Raw genomic sequence first — 22000 nt, 5'->3', positions numbered from 1 at the left:
CTGGAAACCCTATTTAGTTAACATGTTACCATTGCACAAGTAACTACTTCCCATAAACTAACTCAACATAACGTAATATAATATCATAATAGCTCAGTAGCAGTAGACAGGAGGGCAGGAGACAACTTGGGACATGGCATCAGTTTGTTACAAAGCATATGAAATAACAGCATAATAACCCATTCCTGCTGGATTTCACTGAATGTAATTAATTTATTATCAGCCTCTGAGGGAATCCTGCTGCACCAAACATGATCACCTCTCCTCAGGGATTTAAAACCCCAAAACTCCCCATCCAGACCTAATTACAGATATGAAAATGAAAACATCACTGCTGAGGAGACTCCAGTATGACAGGAGACATGCATTGCTCCTAACTTTGGGCTGATTGCCTCTCTTGGAACAACCAGCAAAGAATCCTCAGGTATCACGCCAAACACCAGGTAAAAGTCCAAGACTTATTTATTTTATAATAATAAAGTGCACTAAGCACCCTCCACTCCACACTACTCATACAATATACAATAATCAATCACCAATACTCAATCCTCCACTCCCAGACACTTAGCCACCCTTCCTCCCAGCTCAGCTCACTCGTTTGGGTTTCCCACAATCTTTTATAGTCCATGACCCAGAAGTGCTCCTGAACTCTTGTCCATGTGACTCATTAGCACTTCCGGGTCGGATGAAAACTCTCCTTCTTCATCCCGGATGTACGTCATTTCCTCTGTCGCTGTAATTAAGACGCACTTCCGGGTTATAGGGCACATGTAAGTCCTTGAGCCTCCCTGCAGCATCCTCTGGTGGGCCCCACGGTGTCCAGCAGGGTCGAGAATAAAAACTCCATTGTCCAGGATTCCCTGCTGGTCTTTGGGGCACTTCCATGCTACAGGGAGGGCTCCATCTAGCGGCCTGGGGGTATTGGCCGGGATGAACGACCGGCCATCTCCCACAATAGGTATATGCATGAATATATGTGTGTTCTACAAAATAAAGGGTATAGAATCACATTAGTAAGTTACAGAAAAGTCCACTAGATGTCAGCATTGTAAGTATAATGTTTTTTGATTTTTTTTTTGAGTCGTTGACATTTTGAGATGCTTCTGTCCACCACATATGAAGGTCTAGACTGAATTTTCATGTACTTTTCTGTCACAAGTTCTTTGGAACTCCAGTTTAACCGGTGTGTATCTTCAAGGAGGGAAAGCAGTAGTGGCTATGGCAAAATCCACTGACAATCATTAAATTAGAATTATCTAAGAAGAAATATTTCAATAAGTTTAGAAAAACAAAATTATAATCAAAATGTCATGTGAACATGATGTTATCTAATTTTTAAATGTCAGAAAACTTTAAAGGTGATTTTCTTGGTTATGGAAGAAGTTGCTATATAACTGTTACTTTCACAACAGTGAAACATGAATGGCCTATAGCCAAGACTAGTAGGCAGTGAAACATTTCATGAAACTTTGTGCTTCACTTGGCAAAAAATGGTATTTTACTTACAGTTAAGTTCTTGCCATTGACTCAAGAAAAGAGGTGTTAAGCTTTTGTCGGCAGGAGTTTGAACTAATGAAACACATGCAGATGCATCTCCCCTAAGTTTTATAAAGACAGCATGGAATTAGCTGTCCACTTCTGTATTGATATCTTCTGCCACCCTCTTGGCTTTGGCAGGGTACGCCCTGCCACTCTTTTTGCCCATTTACCACCTGGGCTTTCTGGCCAGGTAAGGGAAGGGGTGAATGGTAAGGGGTTGTTATCTATTCAGGATCCCTTTTGTTATTTGAAAAAGAAAAGAAAAACTACAATTAGTCAGAGACCTTCCATATCTATTAACAGCACATCAATTGATACTGTTTTCACATTACTTGATTAAGAAACTTCTGCTGTGTGTGGAAGATTTTGAGCCACCACAAGTGAACTGCTAGCGCTATGCGCTAGACACTTCCGCTGCTCTGTCGCTCACGTATGGGGAAGCGGATGTACAAGTTAAACAGATTGTTATTTTAATGGGAATTGTTACATATGCATAATAGAACTATCTATTTTACATTACAGTGAGTAATTAACCATAGTAAAAAATAGTAAAAAGTAATAAATTGAAAGAAAATTTCTGCGGTGGGCTGGCGCCCTGCCCGGGGTTTGTTTCCTGCCTTGCTTCCTGTGTTGGCTGGGATTGGCTCCAGCAGACCTCCGTGACCCTGTAGTTAGGATTTAGCGGGTTGGATAATGGATGGATGGATGGATGGATGAAAGAAAATTATGTTTCATGGTGCATTAGAGGTATTAGTTGTGTTATATGTTTTCGCTCTGTTTGGCTTTGAAATTAACACACCAATACTTTTTAACTTACACTTTTACTGTAAAACTTCAGTAAAAGAAATATTTGGAATGAATTTTTGTTTAATATCGCATTGAATTTTGATTCCGTGTTTGGATTTAACATTGTAACAACACAACGTATAACTGCCCGTGAGTGAATATCGTTTGTTTCTCTCTAATAAATAAACCGACTCTTTCGAATGTTTGTCCTTGTGATTTGTTAATTGTCATAGCAAAAGCTCTTCTAACAGGAAACTGTAAAAGTTTTAATATGAATGGCATATCAAGATCTCCTTTAGTGTCTAATGTTATCCGCGGAATATGTACTACATTACCTTTCTTGTTGCCTGTTAAAATTTTACATGTCAGACTTGTTCAACCAATTTTTAATACAATAATCTTGTCCTATTGCATAGCCCATCACTCATACATAAATAATACAATAACATTGCGATACATCCTTTTTTCAACAGTAATTCGGCCAGTGGAGGACCGGACGGTGTTAACGGTTGTAGATATTCTACGGGATATTGTAAATTGTTGTTTTCATCTTCCGCACCATCACCACCAACTGTTTCAGCATAGTCTATTGATACGCATTTAACCAATTTGCCGTGTAATCGATTGACAATTTTCGCATTAATTCGTTTGACTTCATCGTTTCTCTGTGGGAAAAAAACAGTATGCTCCAACACTTGTGAAGTTTCTAGAAGAGCAAAGGGCAACTCCACACAGAGAGGACTGGCCGAGAACTGAACTTATGCCCTAGTGGATGTGGGGTACCTTCACAAAGTATTGTGCCACATTATCACCTAATAGCGCTATGTCATTGTTTTTAATTTTCACAATATTGTGTAGCTTTCCCAAACTGATCATGAGCATCAAAGGACAGCTGTGATGAAAACGTTTGACAGCAAAAGCCAAGGTGAGGTCCTTCCTCATGTTTAAGTTGACTTTTAAGTTTGATTACAAAAGTTCCTGTTGTTTGAATTTGTCGACAGCTGCAGAGAGGTGGATGTTTTGCATAGAAACGCCCCACTGTGATGTCTACCTTGGTTCAGCAAAATGACAGACTTTATAATTTCCTGAGTGAGGCTTGGTGACAGAACCTACTGCTACGATGAGTCCACTGCTCCTCCTGTGTGTCCTTGCATTATTCACTACGGGTGAGAGACTTTCTACCTTAAGTAATATAAGACACAAAAAAAAACTTCGAAAAAGATATTCATAATCTAATCTTTTATGCATATTATTGACAGTTTGCTTACTCTGACTGCCTGACTATGTCTGATTTTTTTCTTTTTCAAAGTCAAGATGTCAGATTATAAATCAACCATCAGAACCAAAGTCAGTTCCCCCTGGAGGGAGCGTCACCTTCAGCTGTACCACTGGGAGTACCGTGTATAGCTATATGGCCTGGTACCAGCAGAGACAGGGAGCAAGTCCTAAACTCCTGATCTATGATGCGAGCACCCGCTACTCTAATGCCCCAAGTCGCTTTAGTGGCAGTGGGTCAGGAACTTCGTTTAGCTTGACCATCAGTGGTGTTCAGCCTGAAGATGCTGGTTATTACTACTGTCAGCATTATTACAAAACACTACACAGTGACAGAGACTCGTATAAAAATCTCTCTGAGCTGCTGTCATGTCTGTAGATGTGAAAAAGAAATCTGATGGAGCGAGAAAAGAGGAACCATCTAAACAAAACAAAAACAAAAAAAAATTAAAAAGAAGAAATAATGAAGAAATCTACCTTAAAGAAACATGAGGCTGCATTTAGGGTGAATGATTTTACTACTGGGCAGTAAATTGAGCAGAAGTCTACTGACTCACTGGTCATATATTGGCCTTGCACTTCTAGTATAAGAATATGAATCTATGCTGGAACCATTGTACAGAATTACATCTTGTGATTGTATTCATTACAAAATGTTCTACAAAGAATATAATTAGCAAATGTTTTATATCAGACATTTCTCCTAATCTGTGTGAAATCTAGCAGCTCAGACATTTGTGTCCGTTTTTATTTATCATACTGAGTCTCAGTTTTGGAAGATGTGAAGCATTCTCAAGTAAACAGCTTCAACTCAAATCACATTTTACAGACTATACAGTATATCAGTTAGCTCTCAAGACACAAATTGGAGGTTTCAAATTTTAATATACACAACTGGTACACAACATATCAAGGTATAACACTAAGAAAGTGAAAGAAAAATGATAGAAAATGATACTTTTAGATCACAGAAAGACTGTAGAATCGGTGTGGGCCCAGACAACCCAGCAGATAAAGTACTGAATTTAAATAAATAAATAAATACATAAATAGACTGATTAGTAAGTAAATAAATAAATATACCCATACATTTTGGTCTGAACACTCACTGGAATTACTATTAAGCAAGACAAATTCTGACTTGGCTGTCATGGTCACAGAGAGACATTTGCAGGCATATTGCTGTTGGTATAAAGGAGCCCCCATAGCGTTTCTTGACACACTTCTGCTGAATAATTCATTGGTGAAAGTCCTCATTGTTAGTGTGTCACAATGAGGGTGTGCAGCATTGTTCAGAATGGCACTCAGGTTTGTTTTCATTCTCTCCTTCGCTACGACCTCCAGGGGGTCCACAGTGTGTCCTATAGTTGAGCCTGCACTTTTAATTAACCTGTCGATTTGGTGGGCTTCTTTTGAAGTGATGTTACCAGCCCAGTCCACCACAGCATAGAAAATCACACCAGCCATCACAGAGTTGTAAAAGATGTGAAGGGTGTCACTGCCCACATTAAAGAAACAGTCTTCTAAGATAAAAGAGCCTGCTCTGTGTGTTCTGAAACCAGTCCAACCTGTTATTAATGTGGACCTCCAAGTACTTGTATGAGTGGACCACTGCTGCATCCACTCTTTGATAAGTGACTGGACATAGAGACCAATAACCAGTTCCTTGATTTGCTGATGTTAAGATGCAGGCGGTTCTCAACAAGAAACAAACTTTTCCACTTGACTCCTCTCCTCTGTCTCATTCCATTTATCAGTACACCCATTGCTCCTTGTGCATTACCTGAAAACCAACGAAGCGCAACTTAGGAGACTTTTAAATAACAAACTGAAGTGGTCAATCTGTATAAGAAAAATTTGTACGTAAGCGTCAAGAGACTTTGTGCCTTATGAACCAAGTTCCCCATATTCTATAACATTTAAGTAATCATTTACTGCTCTGATGCTGATCTTTCTGATCATAAAATAGGTAATTATGATAGCAATTGACAAGAAGAATGCATAATTAATTTCAGAATTATGATATTTGAGGGTTCCTCTAGAGTGTCTCTTTCTCTTCCACAATTTGGCTCAAAAACTAATCAGCACATCGTCATCTCATAACAGGCTTAAGTTTCAAGTTTGGTATTTTTCTGTTCAGCTGCTTTAGCTCTAGATGGTCTTCAAAAAACTGTCACACACACACACACACACACACACACACACAGACAAACACAAACCCATTATCGAGATATTGATGTTTTCGGTATTAGGAGACCCTAAAATGTTGAGATCCGCAGAATACCGGAGATGAAAATTTTTGACAAATCTAAAGCTTTCGCTCCTTCCTCATAGATGATAGGTTGCGGTGGGGGAGGGGCGCAAAGCAATAAATGCATGGATTTACCTAATAATACCTAATAATAATTCTCACATTTTAGCAGAAAAAGGCAGTTCTAGTCTGGTGTCAAAGAAAATGGTGATTTTTCTAATGAAATAAGCAAACAAATTGTTTTTTATACAAGAGATGGAGCTGCCAGGCAAGAGGAAAAGAGGAAGGGCTACGAGAAGGTTTATGGATGTGGTGAGAGAAGACATGCAGGTGATGGGTGTGACAGAACAAGATGCAGAGGACAGGAATAGATGGAAGAAGATGATCTGCTGTGGCAACCCCTAAGAGAGTACCCAAAAGAAGAAGAAGAAGAATGCTATTTGAATAAAACTGTGGATTATGTTTTCTGAACAATCTTCCAGAGGCCACTGAGAGCCGACGTCAGATTTTTCTTGTCTATCGTTCAGCAATTTGCACTTTGAAAAGGTGCCATTAGTAAAGAAGTGAAGCATGAGGTAATGCTTGAACTTGTATAATTTGTATATTTTCCTCATTTATTCGTTTGACAGCTGCTCGAATGCCCAGTGGAAGTGAGTCAGACACTGGGCAGAGCGCACATGCAGACAACTTACCCAGCAGTGCCTTCTTTAGGTAAGTTAAAATGAATAGTGTACAGCAAAGTCATTTCTCCCGGAATAAATTGAAGGAGAAAAAAATTTTGTAAACATAGATAGATAGATAGATAGATAGATAGATAGATAGATAGATAGATAGATAGATAGATAGATAGATAGATAGATAGATAGATAGATAGATAGATAGATAGATAGATAGATAGATCTTTATTGTCATTGTCACTTTTACAAAGGAACAACGAAATTGAAGGTGCAGTCGACTCAGTGTGAAGCATAAGAGTTAAAAAGACAAGAAGAGAGAAAATAATAAACCGTACATTTAATTGATATCTTATGAACACGGTGCAAGTATAATCATAAACATAACTTTTAGGCTGGCGGATTAAATAGAGAGCTACTGTATGGATTACTTGTTTATACTTCTGGACTGTGACAATTGTTTTTCAATTCATTTGACACAGATTCAGTTTTTTTTTACAGAAATGTGAAATGCAAAAAAAGAAAAAGAGAAGAAAACAAAAAAAAAAAAATCCTGCCAATTCTGATCAATTGCAAAGTGTTTTCTGAAATGTTACACCTCAAGAGCACATTTTTCTTAAGACAGACTGCAGTTGCCAAATGTAATCAATTATCCCACTTGACATTCTGAAATTGTCATATGGCTATTTTGCATCAAACCACTCCACATCTTGTTCCCAGCAGTCCTGGCTCTTCTCTTGTGCCCACAGTTTCCTAGGTGCAGATCTGCTGTTGATGATTTCACCCAATTGCTATCATGAGCTGACAAAGTCACAGATGTCTTTCACAATGCACATTCTGAAATTAGCATGCCACAAGTATTTTTGGCCATCTGTTAGGTTCCATCTCTCTGATGAATTAATTTTAGTAAACTGCACATTCAGGATAGATATCAGTACACAGTTACAGTTAAATCAGATTTGAAATTGCTTGCAAAATTAATTTGAGCTGTCAATCAAAAAAATCAGATATGGAGTCTGAACGTCACTTCAGTAGCCCACAGCAACATAAGCAGTCAATCAGAACCTGCATGGACTTTTCAACACAACTTTTACCAATACAACTTTATTCTGTCATTGCCCAAAATGCCCTCCAATACATTATGCCTGTACCAAAATCAGTTTCCATTGGAGAGAGAATTTCACATTCACCTGTACCACCTAGTGCAGTGTGGGTAACAAGATGAATGGGGTTAAGCAGAGATCTAGTGAAGGATCTGTAAAGCTGATCTCTGGTGCAAGCTTTCACCAAACTGATATCACTTTCGTGGTAGTAAATCAGGAACTTATTTCATTTTGACCAATGGAAGTTTGTAATGTAGGGCGTTGGGGCATCAGCCCCCCTCCAAATATTTTAAAAACGCGGCTTAAATTAATTGGGTAATGCTTCATTCCTGGTGTTTAATTTTGGCTTTTTAAAATTTGCTATTCTGATATTTTGACCACTGCTTACTCTTCAGCCATGAATTTTGTCTTCTCCATTTTGTTAATTCATCTCCTGGTTTTCTAGTGTAGTCATTTGTCCAGTGGGCTATTGTGTCCTGCCAAGATCCTTACACGTTTATCTGAAACATAGTAAAGACACTTTCTGATTATGCAGCCCTTTTTTTGAGAGAAGGACACCATGACCATGCACCATTTGACTGCACCTTTGCCATCACCTGTATGCCATCACATAGTATCATAGCAACACCTTCCAAAATGGTGGGGCACAATTACATCAGAAACAGACAACTGATGAAACGGTGACAAAATCCAATAAGCAAGAATAATACATAGAAATAAAACAGCAAAATGTCAACCTTATTTCAGAGATCAGGGGGACTAGTAATCAAAACCATATCACTATCAATATGTAGACGTAAATAGTTTCAAAATTGAAAGCAAAATGCAACTCTAACACATCTTTGTTTTTTGTAGTACCTTGTACAACACAATTTTGATGTTGTTCCCTTAATTTTTCACCCACTGTAAAAATGATCAGACCTGACACACTTAAAAAGGTTTGGGGCAGCCACCCGTATAATATCCCTGGCTGCAATGGGTTAAATTTTCCAGACAAGTTACTGGTTTGGAGTCCAGACATGAACTGACTAAGGTTTGGAAAGATGGCGGCTTTAAGTGATTGACCCGGAAGTGACAGGCGAACTGGAAGTGACCTTCTTCTGACGTCATCTTAGGCGCCGAAACCGGAAGTGATGTCTTTCTGTGCGGCAGAACTGGAAGTGACATCTTTCTGGGCTCTGGAACTGGAAGTGACATCTTTCTGGGATCCGGAACTGGAAGTGGCGTCTTCACTGTTGAGTCAGACAGATTTTCCCACAGCTTGTCTGTAGAGACAACAGGAGAAGGTTTAGTGCACCCTGCCACCCTCTGGCCTGGCGTGGAATTACCTTCGCTTGGTCCATACAATGTCCTCCTACTAGAATGTGCGAGTTTCTGCAAAATGGCATCCTCTATAATGACATGATAACGTTATGTATTATGTTGTCAACATTGCAAATGTCCAGCAAAGAAAGTTATTACTCTCAACAATATGGCTGTGCTCAAAATGCATAAAATTGTGGTGCTCAATAAAAAACATAAAACAAAATGGTGGTGCAATGATGAACAAAATTAACAATAAGAACACAACACTACTAAATCCAAAATTTAAATACAATTAATCAGGACAAAACTAATGAGTTCTAGACAGTATGAAAATACAAGAACAAGAAACCCAGACAGCATAAATATGGTGGGGTCAAAGGAAAGAAGGAGAAAAGGGATGAAAAGATTCATGAGAATCAACACCTGTTCTGGATCAAGGAATTCCATTGTAAGAATATTTTATAAAAGAAAGAAGAAGATAACGTAATGGAACAATAGCCTTAAGAAGTATATCATCTAGAAATGAAGAAACCAAGAAAAGCAGGTGAAGAAAAAAAGGATTAAAGATTTTGTGACATCTCCATCAGGGATAGAAAAACAGAAAAACTTGTGCATTGACTCATCCTAGGCCAGTGCAGAATAGTCAATTGGTACAACATGCATAACTTTGGAATGTGCAAGAAAAGCAGCGTGAATCGAGGAAACCCACGTAGACACAATGAGAACATAAAAACTACAAACAGATAAAGGGTGGATACACAGTTGAACTCAAGTCCACATTTAGCACTGTGCTACGTAAGAATGCCTGGTGCTTTTAGTTTTATTAGAAAACTAACTTGGCTATGACCGAATGATGGATTTTTCAAGCGATCGAGAGCACAATTCAAGGTCAGCCATCATATCTTTTTTTGAGATGTCTTGTTAGTTTTGCTGCACCAGTTTCTGTTATTCTTGTTGTCTGCAGCTGCAATGAGGAGTGTAGTTTGCATAGAAGGCACTCCTTTGTGACGCCCATCTCGGTTGAGCAATTTAATAGAGTTTAAAACTTTCTGTACGAGGCTAACTGACAGAATTTACAACCATGATGACTCCACTGGTCCTGTTGTATTCTCTTATATTCTTCATTCAAGGTAAGAGACTACGTTAAGTAATGTAAATACACAAAGAGCTCGGACTTTTATTTAAAATCCAAATTTTTCCCTTACTGTTTAAAGAATTTCCTGCTTACATGTTATTTTTCTTTTACAGACTCAAGTTGCCAGGTCTCTGTGAATCAACCATCAGCACCAAAGTCAGTTTCCCCTGGAGGGAGCGTCACCTTCAGCTGTACCACTGGGAGTGACGTGAGTAGATACATGGCCTGGTATCAGCAGAGACCCGGAGACAAACCTAAACTCCTGATCTATAGAGCAAGCAATCGCGACAGTGACACCCCGAGTCGCTTCAGTGGCAGTGGGTCAGGAACTTCATACAGTATGACGATCAGTGGAGTCCAACCTGAAGACGCCGGCTACTACTACTGCATGCAGTATGATAACTTGCCACACAGTGACTGAGACTCATACAAAAACCTCACTGAGCTGATGTCATGTGTGCAGGTGTGAAACTAAAGAAATGTGAGATGAGACCAAAGAGGAACAGCTTAGTGAAAAAAAGGCAGCAAAAAATCAGCAGCGTGAAGTAAATCTATCTGGCTGAAGCATTAGCTTTCACATTTAGGATTCATTTAGCCCTAAGAATCCTAAAACAGACAGGAGCCTTTTCAGTTACCTGAGCTGACTGTCCTGCTAATTTAAGAATATAAACATCTGTCTGAGTTTCTGACACAAGAATGTCGTGATGATGGTCTGACCAAAAGTTACACGCAATGACAAAAAGGCAATTAGTCTTTGTGTTAGACGGCACATTTAACAGTGTGTGTCATCACAAGTACTTGACAGATGAAATAAGTTTAGAATAGAGAATTGAATATTTACAACACATCATATAGGAAAAACAGTCGGTCAGTCATTATCCAACCAGCTATATCCTAACTACAGGGTCGCGGGGGTCTGCTGGAGCCAGTCCCAGCCCACCGCAGGGCACACACACACTAGGGACAATTTAGAATCACTAATGCACCTAACCTGCATGTCTTTGGACTGTGGGAGGAAACCCACGCAGACATGGGGAGAACATGTAAACTCCACATAGGGAGGACCCAGGAAGCGAACCCAGGTCTCCTTACTGCAAGGCAGCAGCGCTACCCACTGCGCCGCCATGCTGCGCCACAGGAAAAACAAAAGTCATAAATTAGATGAGCTACTTGATGCTACCCAGATAACAAAGTAGAAAGGTGAAAAAGTAATAAGCAATTGGGTAATAATTGTGTAATAAACACACTTTATTACTGTTATGAGTGTTGCATTTAGGACATAACTGTTAATATTTTTGGGAACATTCTTTCTACATAATCTTATTTGGTTTCTTTTCTGGTACCAAGAAGATGAACTTGTAATAAATAACACCAGTGATAATGTGGCCTCACCCTCAACTGTGCCATCAGGAATGATAACAATCGGCCATAACAAAAGTACTGAGAAGATACTCAAATGAAGAAAAAGTGAAATGCAGAGGCCGGGAATCAAACTGAGATTTTTTGGTTTTAAGCCATCTGAGCTGACCACCACACCGGCATTCACAGCGTTATTTCACCTATGGATTGCTAGCCATCTATTAACTTCCTTTAAAAATCTGACTTATGCTGGAAAGATTGAGAACCAACAAACAGAGAGATTCTGCTTTATAAAAAAAAAAGATATTCAGAACAAAGAAACAACAAAGCTAAAGAAAAAAGAGGCAGGCAATGGTCACTCGCATTTTTTGCAGGCAAAATTCTTTTTTTTCAGTCCAGTTCAATATCTGCACTTCACACCAAATTATTCAAGTTTGACCATAGTAAAGAATAAAATAAAGTATTACATTATGAAGGTATTGATGTTGTAATCTAAAATGAGCATTAATATTACCAATTCCATTTCATCTGTACAACTAAATAGGCACTGTATGATACCCACTTAAATTTGCAAGGTAAATGTCACCTGTAAGAGACAATCTTAGAAAGTAATGCTTTAAATTAAGTTAAATTCATATTAGTGTTTGCTTAGTCAAAGTCACAGACAATGGCATAGCCTTTTACCCCCTGTAAGTTAATAAGAGATAGAACTTTCTTGCTATAACTGAGATACTGCGTGCTAATTGAGTCAGTTGTTGTTTAGAACAGGTCCCAGTACTCAGGGACTTGAAAGACCCATTTACGGCATAGAAATGGGGTAGGCGTACAGTTTTCTGACCCGTTTAGAAATGGTTCAGAAATGTTTAGAATTGATTTGTAACGATTAGTAATGAAACAAGATTTAAACTTTGAACAGAACTTCTCTTAAAAAAACCTTTTCTAATTTTTGCAAATTAATTTTTTTCTTTTTTGTGTGAAATGTTTGACCTTGAATTTTTACTAAAAAGCCTTTAAAAATGAAGATATTTTGTCAGTGAAATCATTTCTACATGTTAGGCTTTTGTTTAATCCCATTCTGTATGCTAGAGCTGCTGAACTTTAGTAATTTTGGGAAAACGCAGTTACATCCCTGCTGTATTTTTTATACACTGTGCACATTTTTTTTTTACAGTTGAGCAAAAACAAGAATAGTTTTTAGGAGCATAAAATGTGAAAAGCACCTACCATTAGTGCCTGTCCATCTGTCTGTTTGCTGTATCCTGATAAACTTATTCTTCAAGGAAATGTGTCAGGAAAGTTTCATTTTCATTGAGATTTCTCAAATATAGCATGATGTGTACATTTGTGAACTATCAAAATCTTCCATAGATTTGTGAACTTGTCTGTCTTAAAACCAAAATATTCTGTTCAACTGGATTAACATACTGTTTTAAATTTACCTTAAGAGATGCCACTTCAACCTGTACATTTTGTATGCCCAGGGTCCCATTTCATCAATTGCACCCAGAGACCATGCCAGATCTGGAATGAGTATTTGATTAGAAAATGCAAAGAGGATGCCACCTGGCCATATACAGTGCATCCAGAAAGTATTCACAGCGCATCACTTTTTCCACCTTTTGTTATGTTACACCCTAACTCCAAAATGGATTAAATTCATTTTTTTTCCTCAGAATTCTACACACAACACCCCATAATGACAATGTGAAAAAAAGTTTACTTGAGGTTTTTGCAAATTTATTAAAAATAAAAAAAACTAAGAAATCACATGTACATAAGTATTCACAGCCTTTGCTCAATACTTTGTCGATGGACCTTTGGCAGCAATTACAGCCTCAAGTCTTTTTGAATATGATGCCACAAGCTTGGCACACCTATCTTTGGCCAGTTTCGCCCATTCCTCTTTGCAGCACCTCTCAAGCTCCATCAGGTTGGATGGGAAGCGTCGGTGCACAGCTATTTTAAGATCTCTCCAGAGATGTTCAATTGGATTCAAGTCTGGGCCACTCAAGGACATTCACAGAGTTGTTCTCATAACTTCACTGTAATTTAATCCTGACACTCTGTATATCCAATTCATTATAATAACTATTCATTCAAAATTTGTACTAACCCCTACTCTCTCTTCTGTTTCCTTTTCCGGTGTCCTGCTTGTGCCACCACCATCTACCCAAAGCACCATGATGTTCCAACAATGATGGATGGATTAAAAGCCAGAAGTCTGTATAACCATCAGCATCAAGTGACTCCGTGAGAACCCTAACTACAAAGAGGACTATTTCATTTATGTTAGGTAGAATACCCAAAGGGGACTGGGCGGTCTCGTGGCCTAGAACCCCTACAGATTTTATTTTTTTCTCCAGCCTTCTGGAGTTTTTTTTTTGTTTTTTCTGTCCACCCTGGCCATCGGACCTTACTCCTTTTTATGTTAAATAAGGTTGTCTTATTTTAATTTCTTATTTGTCTTCTATTCTTCTTTTCTTCATTATGTAAAGCACTTTGAGCTACTTTTTGTATGAAAATGTGCTATATAAATAAATGTTGTTGTTGTTGTTGTTGTTGTCCTGAAGCCACTCCTTTCATATCTTGGCTGTATGCTTAGGGTCGTTGTCCTGCTGAAAGATGAACCGTCGCCCTGTCTGAGGTCAAGAGCGCTCTGGAGCAGGTTGTCATCCAGGATGTCTCTGTACATTGCTGCAGTCATCTTTCCCTTTATCCTGACTAGTCTCCCAGTTCCTGCCGCTGAAAAACATCCCCACAGCATGATGCTGCCACCACCACGGTTCACTGTAGGGATGGTGCCAGGTTTCCTCCAAACGTGACACCTGGCATTCACACCAAAGAGTTCAATCTTTGTCTCATCAGACCAGAAAATTTTCTTTCTCATGGTCTGAGAGTCCTTCAGGTGCCTTTTGGCAAACTCCAGGCAGGCTGCCATGTGCCTTTTACTAAGGAGTGGCTTCTGTCTGACCACTCTACCATACAGGCCTGATTGGTGGATTGCTGCAGAGATGGTTGTCCTTCTGGAAGGTTCTCTTCTCTCCACAGAGGACCTCTGGAGCTCTGACAGAGTGACCATCAGGTTCTTGGTCACCTCCCTGACTAAGGCCATTCTCCCCCAATCGCTCAGTTTAGATGGCCGGCCAGCTCTAGGAAGAGTCCTGGTGGTTTCAAACTTCTTCCACTTACGGATGATGGAGGCCACTGTGGTCATTGGGACCTTCAAAGCAGCAGAACTTTTTCTGTAACCTTCCCCAGATTTGTGCCTTGAGACAATCCTGTCTCGGAGGTCTACAGACAATTCCTTTGACTTCATGCTTGGTTTGTGCTCTGACATGAACTGTCAACCGTGGGACCTTACATAGACAGGTGTGTGCCTTTCCAAATCATGTCCAATCAACTGAATTTACCACAGGTGGACTCCAATTAAGCTGCAGAAACATCTCAAGGATGATCAGGGGAAACAGGATGCACCTGAGCTCAATTCTGAGCTTCATGGCAAAGGCTGTGAATACTTATGTACATGTGCTTTCTCAATTTTTTTATTTTTAATAAATTTGCAAAAACCTCAAGTAAACTTTTTTCACGTTGTCATTATGGGGTGTTGTGTGTAGAGGAAAAAAATGAATTTAATCCATTTTGGAATAAGGCTGTAACATAACAAAATGTGGAAAAAGTGATGCACTGTGAATACTTTCCGGATGCACTGTAAATGTGTGTTGGGTGAACCATCGTTGTCCGCCTGTCTGTGTCCGGGCCGGCTACCACAATGGCATCCCAGATTTGACTCTCTGCCTGTTCCAAGGCAGGGACCCCAAACAAATAATTTTGTGGACGGTCCGGCGCAGAAGGGGCATCCACACACATGCCGCGGTGGCGGCGTGCACCCAACCCCACTGGAGAGACACCCCATGGACCGCCACCGGTCCACAGAAGGTTTGGTTTTCCCTGGTGCGGGAGAATAACGACAGGCAATACCGGAGTGCAGCGGGCTCCTATGAGTGTGTTGCCACTGAAGGCACTCGGGACGGCGTGTCGTCTAGGAAGGCCATGCCGAGGCAGCTGCCTCGGACATATGGGACTCGGGAGGTAAGTTCCCTGCTTGCCAGCAGCCGACCCCGGGGGATGCATACCGGACAGGGTCTGTGCCTTTGCCATAGGCAGACCCAAACTGATATCGAAATCGTCCAAGAGAAAAGGGAGGAATTGAGGGGAGAAAGCCGGTTCCTCCGATAGGAAGGGACGTGATGCTGGGTGCTCACGTCCAGAGAACGGCCGCCCTTTGCGGAGGCAGAGGGAAACACCACGGCCGGCTGAGGTGACAGGGGTGCGTGCGGTCCCGTCTGATGTCCCAATACGGGGGGCACGGTGGTCATGAAAGGGGGGCCGAGGTGGCAAGCACCAGGGTGCCGGTAAAAGTGGGGAGCGTTGCCTATGTATGACACAAGGAGACGCCGAGTGGCGGCGTCAGGGCAACGTCTCCGCCCCTTCGGATTTATGTTTTGCAGGACTGAGCCCTGGAGCGAAGTATGCCAGGTTCCCGCCGAGGAAGACCTGCCCTCGCGGGACGGGCCGCTGGCCCCTAGGGGTTTCAGCTTGTGGTGGGGTACTGTGGCACGCGGCTGGGGGTGGTATCCAGCTGGGACACCCAGCAGGACCGGAGGAGGGCTTACGCCTCCTCCAGACCATGAGGGGGTGACCGCCCTGGTTACTCTGGGGGTCACGGGTACAGGGCTTTGAAGCTCAACCCTGTAGGAGCCCATGGTCACCACCAGGGGGCGCCCCAATGCCTGGAGAGACCTGGACCTCAGCACTTCCGCCACACCAGGAAGTGCTGGGGGTAAGAAGAGCACGGACACCTGGAGTGCTTCCGGGGATGCAGCCGCCACTTCCACCACACTGGGGCGTGTCGGTGGAAGATTGCCGGAAGACACCTGGAGCACATCTGGGTGCTTATAAAAGGGGCCACCTCCCTTCATTCAAGGCTGAAGTCGGGAGAGAAGAGAGGACAAGGGCTGGGAGGAGAGACAAGGAGGCGGCCTGAAGAAGTGAGGCATTGTTGTTGGCCAGGACTTTGGGAACTTTTGGGGGTTTTGAGGTGCACTTAACTTTTGTAGATATGAATGTAAAAAAATGTGTATTGGGTGAACCATCGGTGTCCGCCTGTCTTTGTCCGGGCCGGCTACCACACCCTGTTATAATAAATATTTTGAACAACCCACTTAACAAGTTGAAAAAGATTTTGTGTTCAAAGAACACTCTCTAAGTAATACAATATGGCAGAAAATTGGAGCAAGAAGATCAGCCGCCATACCACAAGCACTTCAGAAGAGGTCATCCACCGGAAGCTAAGCATGCTTAGGCCCAGTCAGTACCTGGATGGGAGACCATCTAGGAAAAGCTTGGGTTGCTGCTGGAAGAGATGTTCACGAGGCCAGCAAGTGGCGCTTACCGTGCTGTCTAAATGTGGATCAGCAGCCATACCACAAGCACTTCAGAGGAAGTCTTCCACCTCAAGCTAAGCATGCTTAAGCCAAGCCAGTACTTTGATGGAAGACCATGTAGGAAAGCCTTGAGTTGGTGCTTGAAGAGGTGTTGGTGAGGTCAGCAGGGGGTGCTTACTCTGTGGTCTAAATGTGGATCCCAATGGCCCAATGCAGTGATGGGGACACTGAGCTGTAAAAATGTTGCTGTCCTTCAGATAAGACATAAAACCAAGATCCTGACTCTGTGAGGTTATTAAAGATACCTGGGCATCCTTCGTAAAGAGTAGGGTGTATCCTGATGCCCTGGCTAAATTGCCCAGCATGGCATAGTCATTCCGGCCCCCTAATCATCCCCTGTCTCTAATTGGCTATCTCTCTCACCACATAATTGCTCATGTGTGGTAAGCACACTGGTGCAAAAATGGCTACTATAGCATCATCCAGATGGATGCCACACTTTGGTGGTGGTGAAGTGGCTCTCCATTCACTATGAAAAGCACTTTGAATACTGAGAAAAGTGCTATATAAATGTAAAGAATTATTATTATTATTATTATTATTATTATTATTATTATTATCAGCATTGCATATTCTACCAAAAATTCATAATACAGTTAATGCTGAAGAGAGCAGTGCACTCTAAATAGAAGGTCCATTCTGACTGAAAGTTTCTCATGGGGAGACTTTCTGTGGGATGTTTTATCAAACTGAAGGACTGAGAGCAGGCCAGTGAAGAAGAAAGTCTCGACTGTCTGAAGTTCTTCTTCTGGAGAGCTGAACACTTGATGAGAGTTACCGAGGCTGAGCTTCATAGATGCAGGAAAGAGCAAAGATGGCTGAAAACCAACTTTTTTCATCATCATGATAAATGCATTCATATGGGGTCCCTCATGGGATATCTTGGGATGTTTATGGGCATCCTCCTGCAAGTGCTGTCTGTCCTCAAACTTTAAGAATTGGAAGATGAAAAAGCAAAAATTGTTTGGGATGACATGTGCTAAGAAGATTATATGGGCTCTTTCAGTTTCAAAAGTAGTGTCAGTTAAAGCTGAAGATCACATCGGGCAAGATATTGATAACAAACAGTAATTATATTAAACCATTAACGGTGCACTGCCTGATAATGTGCAGTGAATACACTTAACTTGAGCATTCATAATTTTCAAACTCTTTCTCTGTACGTTTAGCATTCGTTTGCTCAGAGGTTGATGTGCTTGCTGCTTCCTGAGCAGCTCTTCTTTTCTCCACCCTAGCGGCCCGCTGCTTCTCTTGTTTCATCAACATCTTTTTGCATTTAAACTGATTAAGTCGGTGTTTGTCTTGCAATTATTTAGTATATTTTCCTTAATTTTTCATTTAAGCTGGCACTTAAGTCTTCAATCTGCCTCAAGAATGATTTAAGATATGAAGAGGTAGGGGAAGTGACGACGAAGGTGATAGGGATGAGACCGGGGCCTATACGCATGCGCCACACAGCCGCCCTGCTGGCCACTGCCGAGAGTTGATTCTACAATAAAATAAAATTAAAATAAAAAGAGGAATAACCTTGGAGGTCAATCATCACCCCGAAAGCAGATAGTAGACGTCACGTAGTATATGTATACCAAATTTCAGGTCAATAGTTCAGACGGTTTGCGAGCTACAGGTGATTTAAAATCCTGGACAGACAAACGGACAGCCACGGTAGCATATTATATAAGATGATTATTATAATTATTATATTGAGTTTTCTGGCAAGCCTAAATAAATTATTGTGGAACTCATAATGTCCTTGGCCATTTAACGTTAGCTTCAGTGTAGTAATAGCGTGATTTCATTGGCATGATGGGAAAAGCTGAAGTGAAGACAGCGTAGCTCCTTTTTTGACGTGAAATTGATCTGATTCAATACTTGAAACTTCTTCTGGTAGTTCTACAAAATTAGATTGCATAGTGATATTCAGTTTGTCTCTATGCTCCATAAAGATATATCTTATCATCTCCCAGAATGAGGAATTGCACCCTATGGCATCCATTTGAGTCTGTAAGGAATTCTTTGGTGATTTGGAGACCTCTGACAGGGAATTTTGAACTTTATTCACGTCAGTATAGTCTTCCATCACAATCATAAAGTAGTTGTTTTGATTGTTGAAATGAAAGTTGGGTTGAAAAACACTGAGTTGTCAGATCAGAGGTACCACAATGCCATCACAGACAGCATGTCATGTCTATCATGTTTTGCTTTGTTCAGTTTTAGGCTCATCAACTTCTTTGAATGGTTTAATTTGTGATTTTATTTTTATTGGCTTGATTTTTTAATTTTTTTCTATTTTAAAATGTTTCCAAAATTTATTTTACTTTACCAAAGAAGGTGAACATTGACACTGCATGTAGTATTCTTCCACAGATACTGAAACAGGCAAGCCTCCCATTTCAAAGACCTTAACTGAAAACCTCTGGAGAAGAAACAAAGATGAACATTTAATAAAATCTACCAATGTTTCAGTAAACTGTTCACCTATTTAGATTAGACGTCTCTTATTGAGGTTTACAGGTCATTCAGTACTATGTCTTAGCCAACGGACACCATGTGCTTAGTCTAAAATGGCTGTGTGTGTCCTTAATCTGCTTCTCTTCATCCATTCTTGTCTGAACTGACATAATTGATTAACAGGTTAGGGCTGTTAGGGCCTGTCCGGGCAGCACTGGAAACAAGGCCTGTCTGTATCCTAAATGGGACAAAGGACGCACTCACGGACACTCCACCAGTTGAATTAAATGCAGTCACACTTGAACATCTTTAGATTTTAGAGGGAAATTTTAAGTATGCCAATGAACAGACATGCACTGGGGCAAAATGCAGACTCCACACAGGTGACAGATGAGCTCAGGTTCCAGGAGCAGTGTGGCAGTAATACTATTTGCTGTGCTGTGCCACCCTCCTTGTGGTCATTAGACAAACAAACAATTCTACTGTAGCTTGCATACCACACAGAGATGTTTTCAGCCATTGAAAATCTGAACCAGTTAAGAAAATATTTATCAATGCAGCATGAGGTGATATGTAATTCATATGAGTTGCTTGATCATTTGAAATGCCAGATTCAAACAAAGACAACAAATATTGTAACACTAATATTAAACTGTTCAATGTCTCAATGTTTATATGTAAAGTTAATAACTCACACCACCACTGACAAAAAATCACCAGCAAACGCACAGTCTGTGAATGATGAATAAATGACTAAAACTCATCCCAAGATTATCAAGTTGTTCTGGATCATTGGCTGAACCTGAGACCCTCCTACAGATCTGTGTAACCAATGACAGTGACAGAGACCTTCACTGTGCTGTTAATAGTATGGCATCCTCTCTACTGCTCCATCTGGGTGATGTGATCCACCAAACTTAGCTCTCCTTGTGTCAAGTCTGATCTCTGGCTGGCTTCTTTGACACTTTGAATTGCTCTATGGTTTTGTTGAATTCACTGCTGCTGTTGTCTGGGAAATTTTATAGTCATCATTTATCATCTTCCGAATTTCTCTGTCTGTTAACTGACTTCAAGGAACTAATGTCTGCTTTCAAAAGCAATGGGGGCGAAGCAATGAACAGCCTTGGGCAGAATGTCAGCCCATCACACATTCACTCGGCAGTTAATGTAACTGGGCTTTTGGAGGAAACCTAAGTGCCTGAAAGAAACATCTGAGAACACAGGGAGAAAGTGAAAATTTCACACAGAAAAGGGTCAGCATGAGAATGGAAGATGGGTCCTTCAACCTATGAGGCAGCACAATCACCAGTGGACCACACAAAGACCTAAAAACAGTCAGGGTTTGTTGCTAATTTTCAATGAAAGTGGCACTTTCATATGAACCTCACTTTCAGCTAAATAAATATGGGGGTCAACACAGACAACTAAGCAAACTCATCATTACATTACTATGAGATGGCTTTTTAGTTTTATCACACAAATCTCTTCCTCTCTTTTCTATCTGCAGGTGCAGTGCTGGCAGTTAATGTAAGTGGGCAGTAGGGTTTCAATGTTTCCCTAAAAAACAATTTCTTAGTAGCCGTTTGAGCTGAACCTTAATTTCAGTGTGAAATAAATAAGTTGGTCAACACAGGCAACTGAGCACACTGATCATTATCAGATGGCTTTTTAGCTTTACCACACAATACTCTGCCTCTCTTGCCTGTCTGCAGGTGCAGTGCGGTGGTCAGTTTGCATAAAGATGCCCCCTTTTGTGACACCCGTCTTACTTCAGCACTCTCACTGTGTTTATAATTTCCTGAATGAGGTCGCACTTTCAGAATCTACAGCCACCATGACTCCACTGGTGCTGCTCTCAGTCTTCATAGCTTTCATTCAGGGTAACTGACTTTCTGTATTAAGTGAAATAAAAACAAGTAGTTGAAAATTTTCAGTATAAGTTTTACAGTTACAAGCATATGATTGTATCCTTGACTTGCCTGACTTTATCTATGTTTTTTTTTTTTTGCAGACTCAAGATGTCAGATTTCTGTGACTCAACCGTCTGCACCAAAGTCAGTTTCCCCTGGAGGAAGCGTCACCTTCAGCTGTACCACTGGGAGTGATGTGTATGGCTACATGGCATGGTACCAGCAGAGACCTGGACAAACTCCTAAACTCCTGATCTATGGTGCAAGCTCTCGTTACGGTGACACCCCGAGTCGCTTCAGTGGCAGGGGGTCAGGAACTTCATACAGTTTGACTATCAGTGGAGTCCAACCTGAAGACGCCGGTCACTACTACTGTCAGCAGGGCTACAGCTTACCACACAGTGATTGAGACTCGTACAAAAACCTCACTGAGCTGCTGTGATGTCTGCAGGTGTGAAACAGAAACACTGAGATGAGACTTAATGCAGAAACCAGTGAATTGAAACAAAAGGATGTGAAGTGACAGTAAAGCCAAAGGGGAACAACCTTACTAAAAAAAAACAATAAAGAAGAGAAAATATATCTTACAGAAACATGAGACTCTACCATTAAGATTTATTTTTGTTTAGTGTAACCAACCAAATAATGCAAAAGCCTGGCACCACTTATGCAGCCTTCACTTCTCATGTAACAATATGGATGCCAGTA

The 22000-nt window shown here is 40.8% G+C and overlaps 2 gene segments (V, D, J or C); both read left to right on the top strand.

The window, feature by feature from the left end:
* Nucleotides 1-9951: 9951 nt before the first annotated feature.
* Nucleotides 9952-10489, top strand: LOC127527986 (immunoglobulin kappa variable 1D-33-like). The segment is given in 2 exon segments: nucleotides 9952-10063; nucleotides 10182-10489. Coding segments are annotated over 2 exon segments (357 nt in total).
* Nucleotides 10490-21123: 10634 nt separating this feature from the next.
* Nucleotides 21124-21757, top strand: LOC114652477 (immunoglobulin kappa variable 1-39-like). The segment is given in 2 exon segments: nucleotides 21124-21262; nucleotides 21394-21757. Coding segments are annotated over 2 exon segments (447 nt in total).
* The last annotated feature ends 243 nt before the right edge of the window (nucleotides 21758-22000 follow it).

This window comes from Erpetoichthys calabaricus, chromosome 5, assembly GCF_900747795.2.
Source record: "Erpetoichthys calabaricus chromosome 5, fErpCal1.3, whole genome shotgun sequence".
Taxonomy (NCBI): domain Eukaryota; kingdom Metazoa; phylum Chordata; class Cladistia; order Polypteriformes; family Polypteridae; genus Erpetoichthys; species Erpetoichthys calabaricus.
Note: the sequence above shows the minus strand (reverse complement) of the source record. Positions and strands in the feature narration are given on the sequence as shown.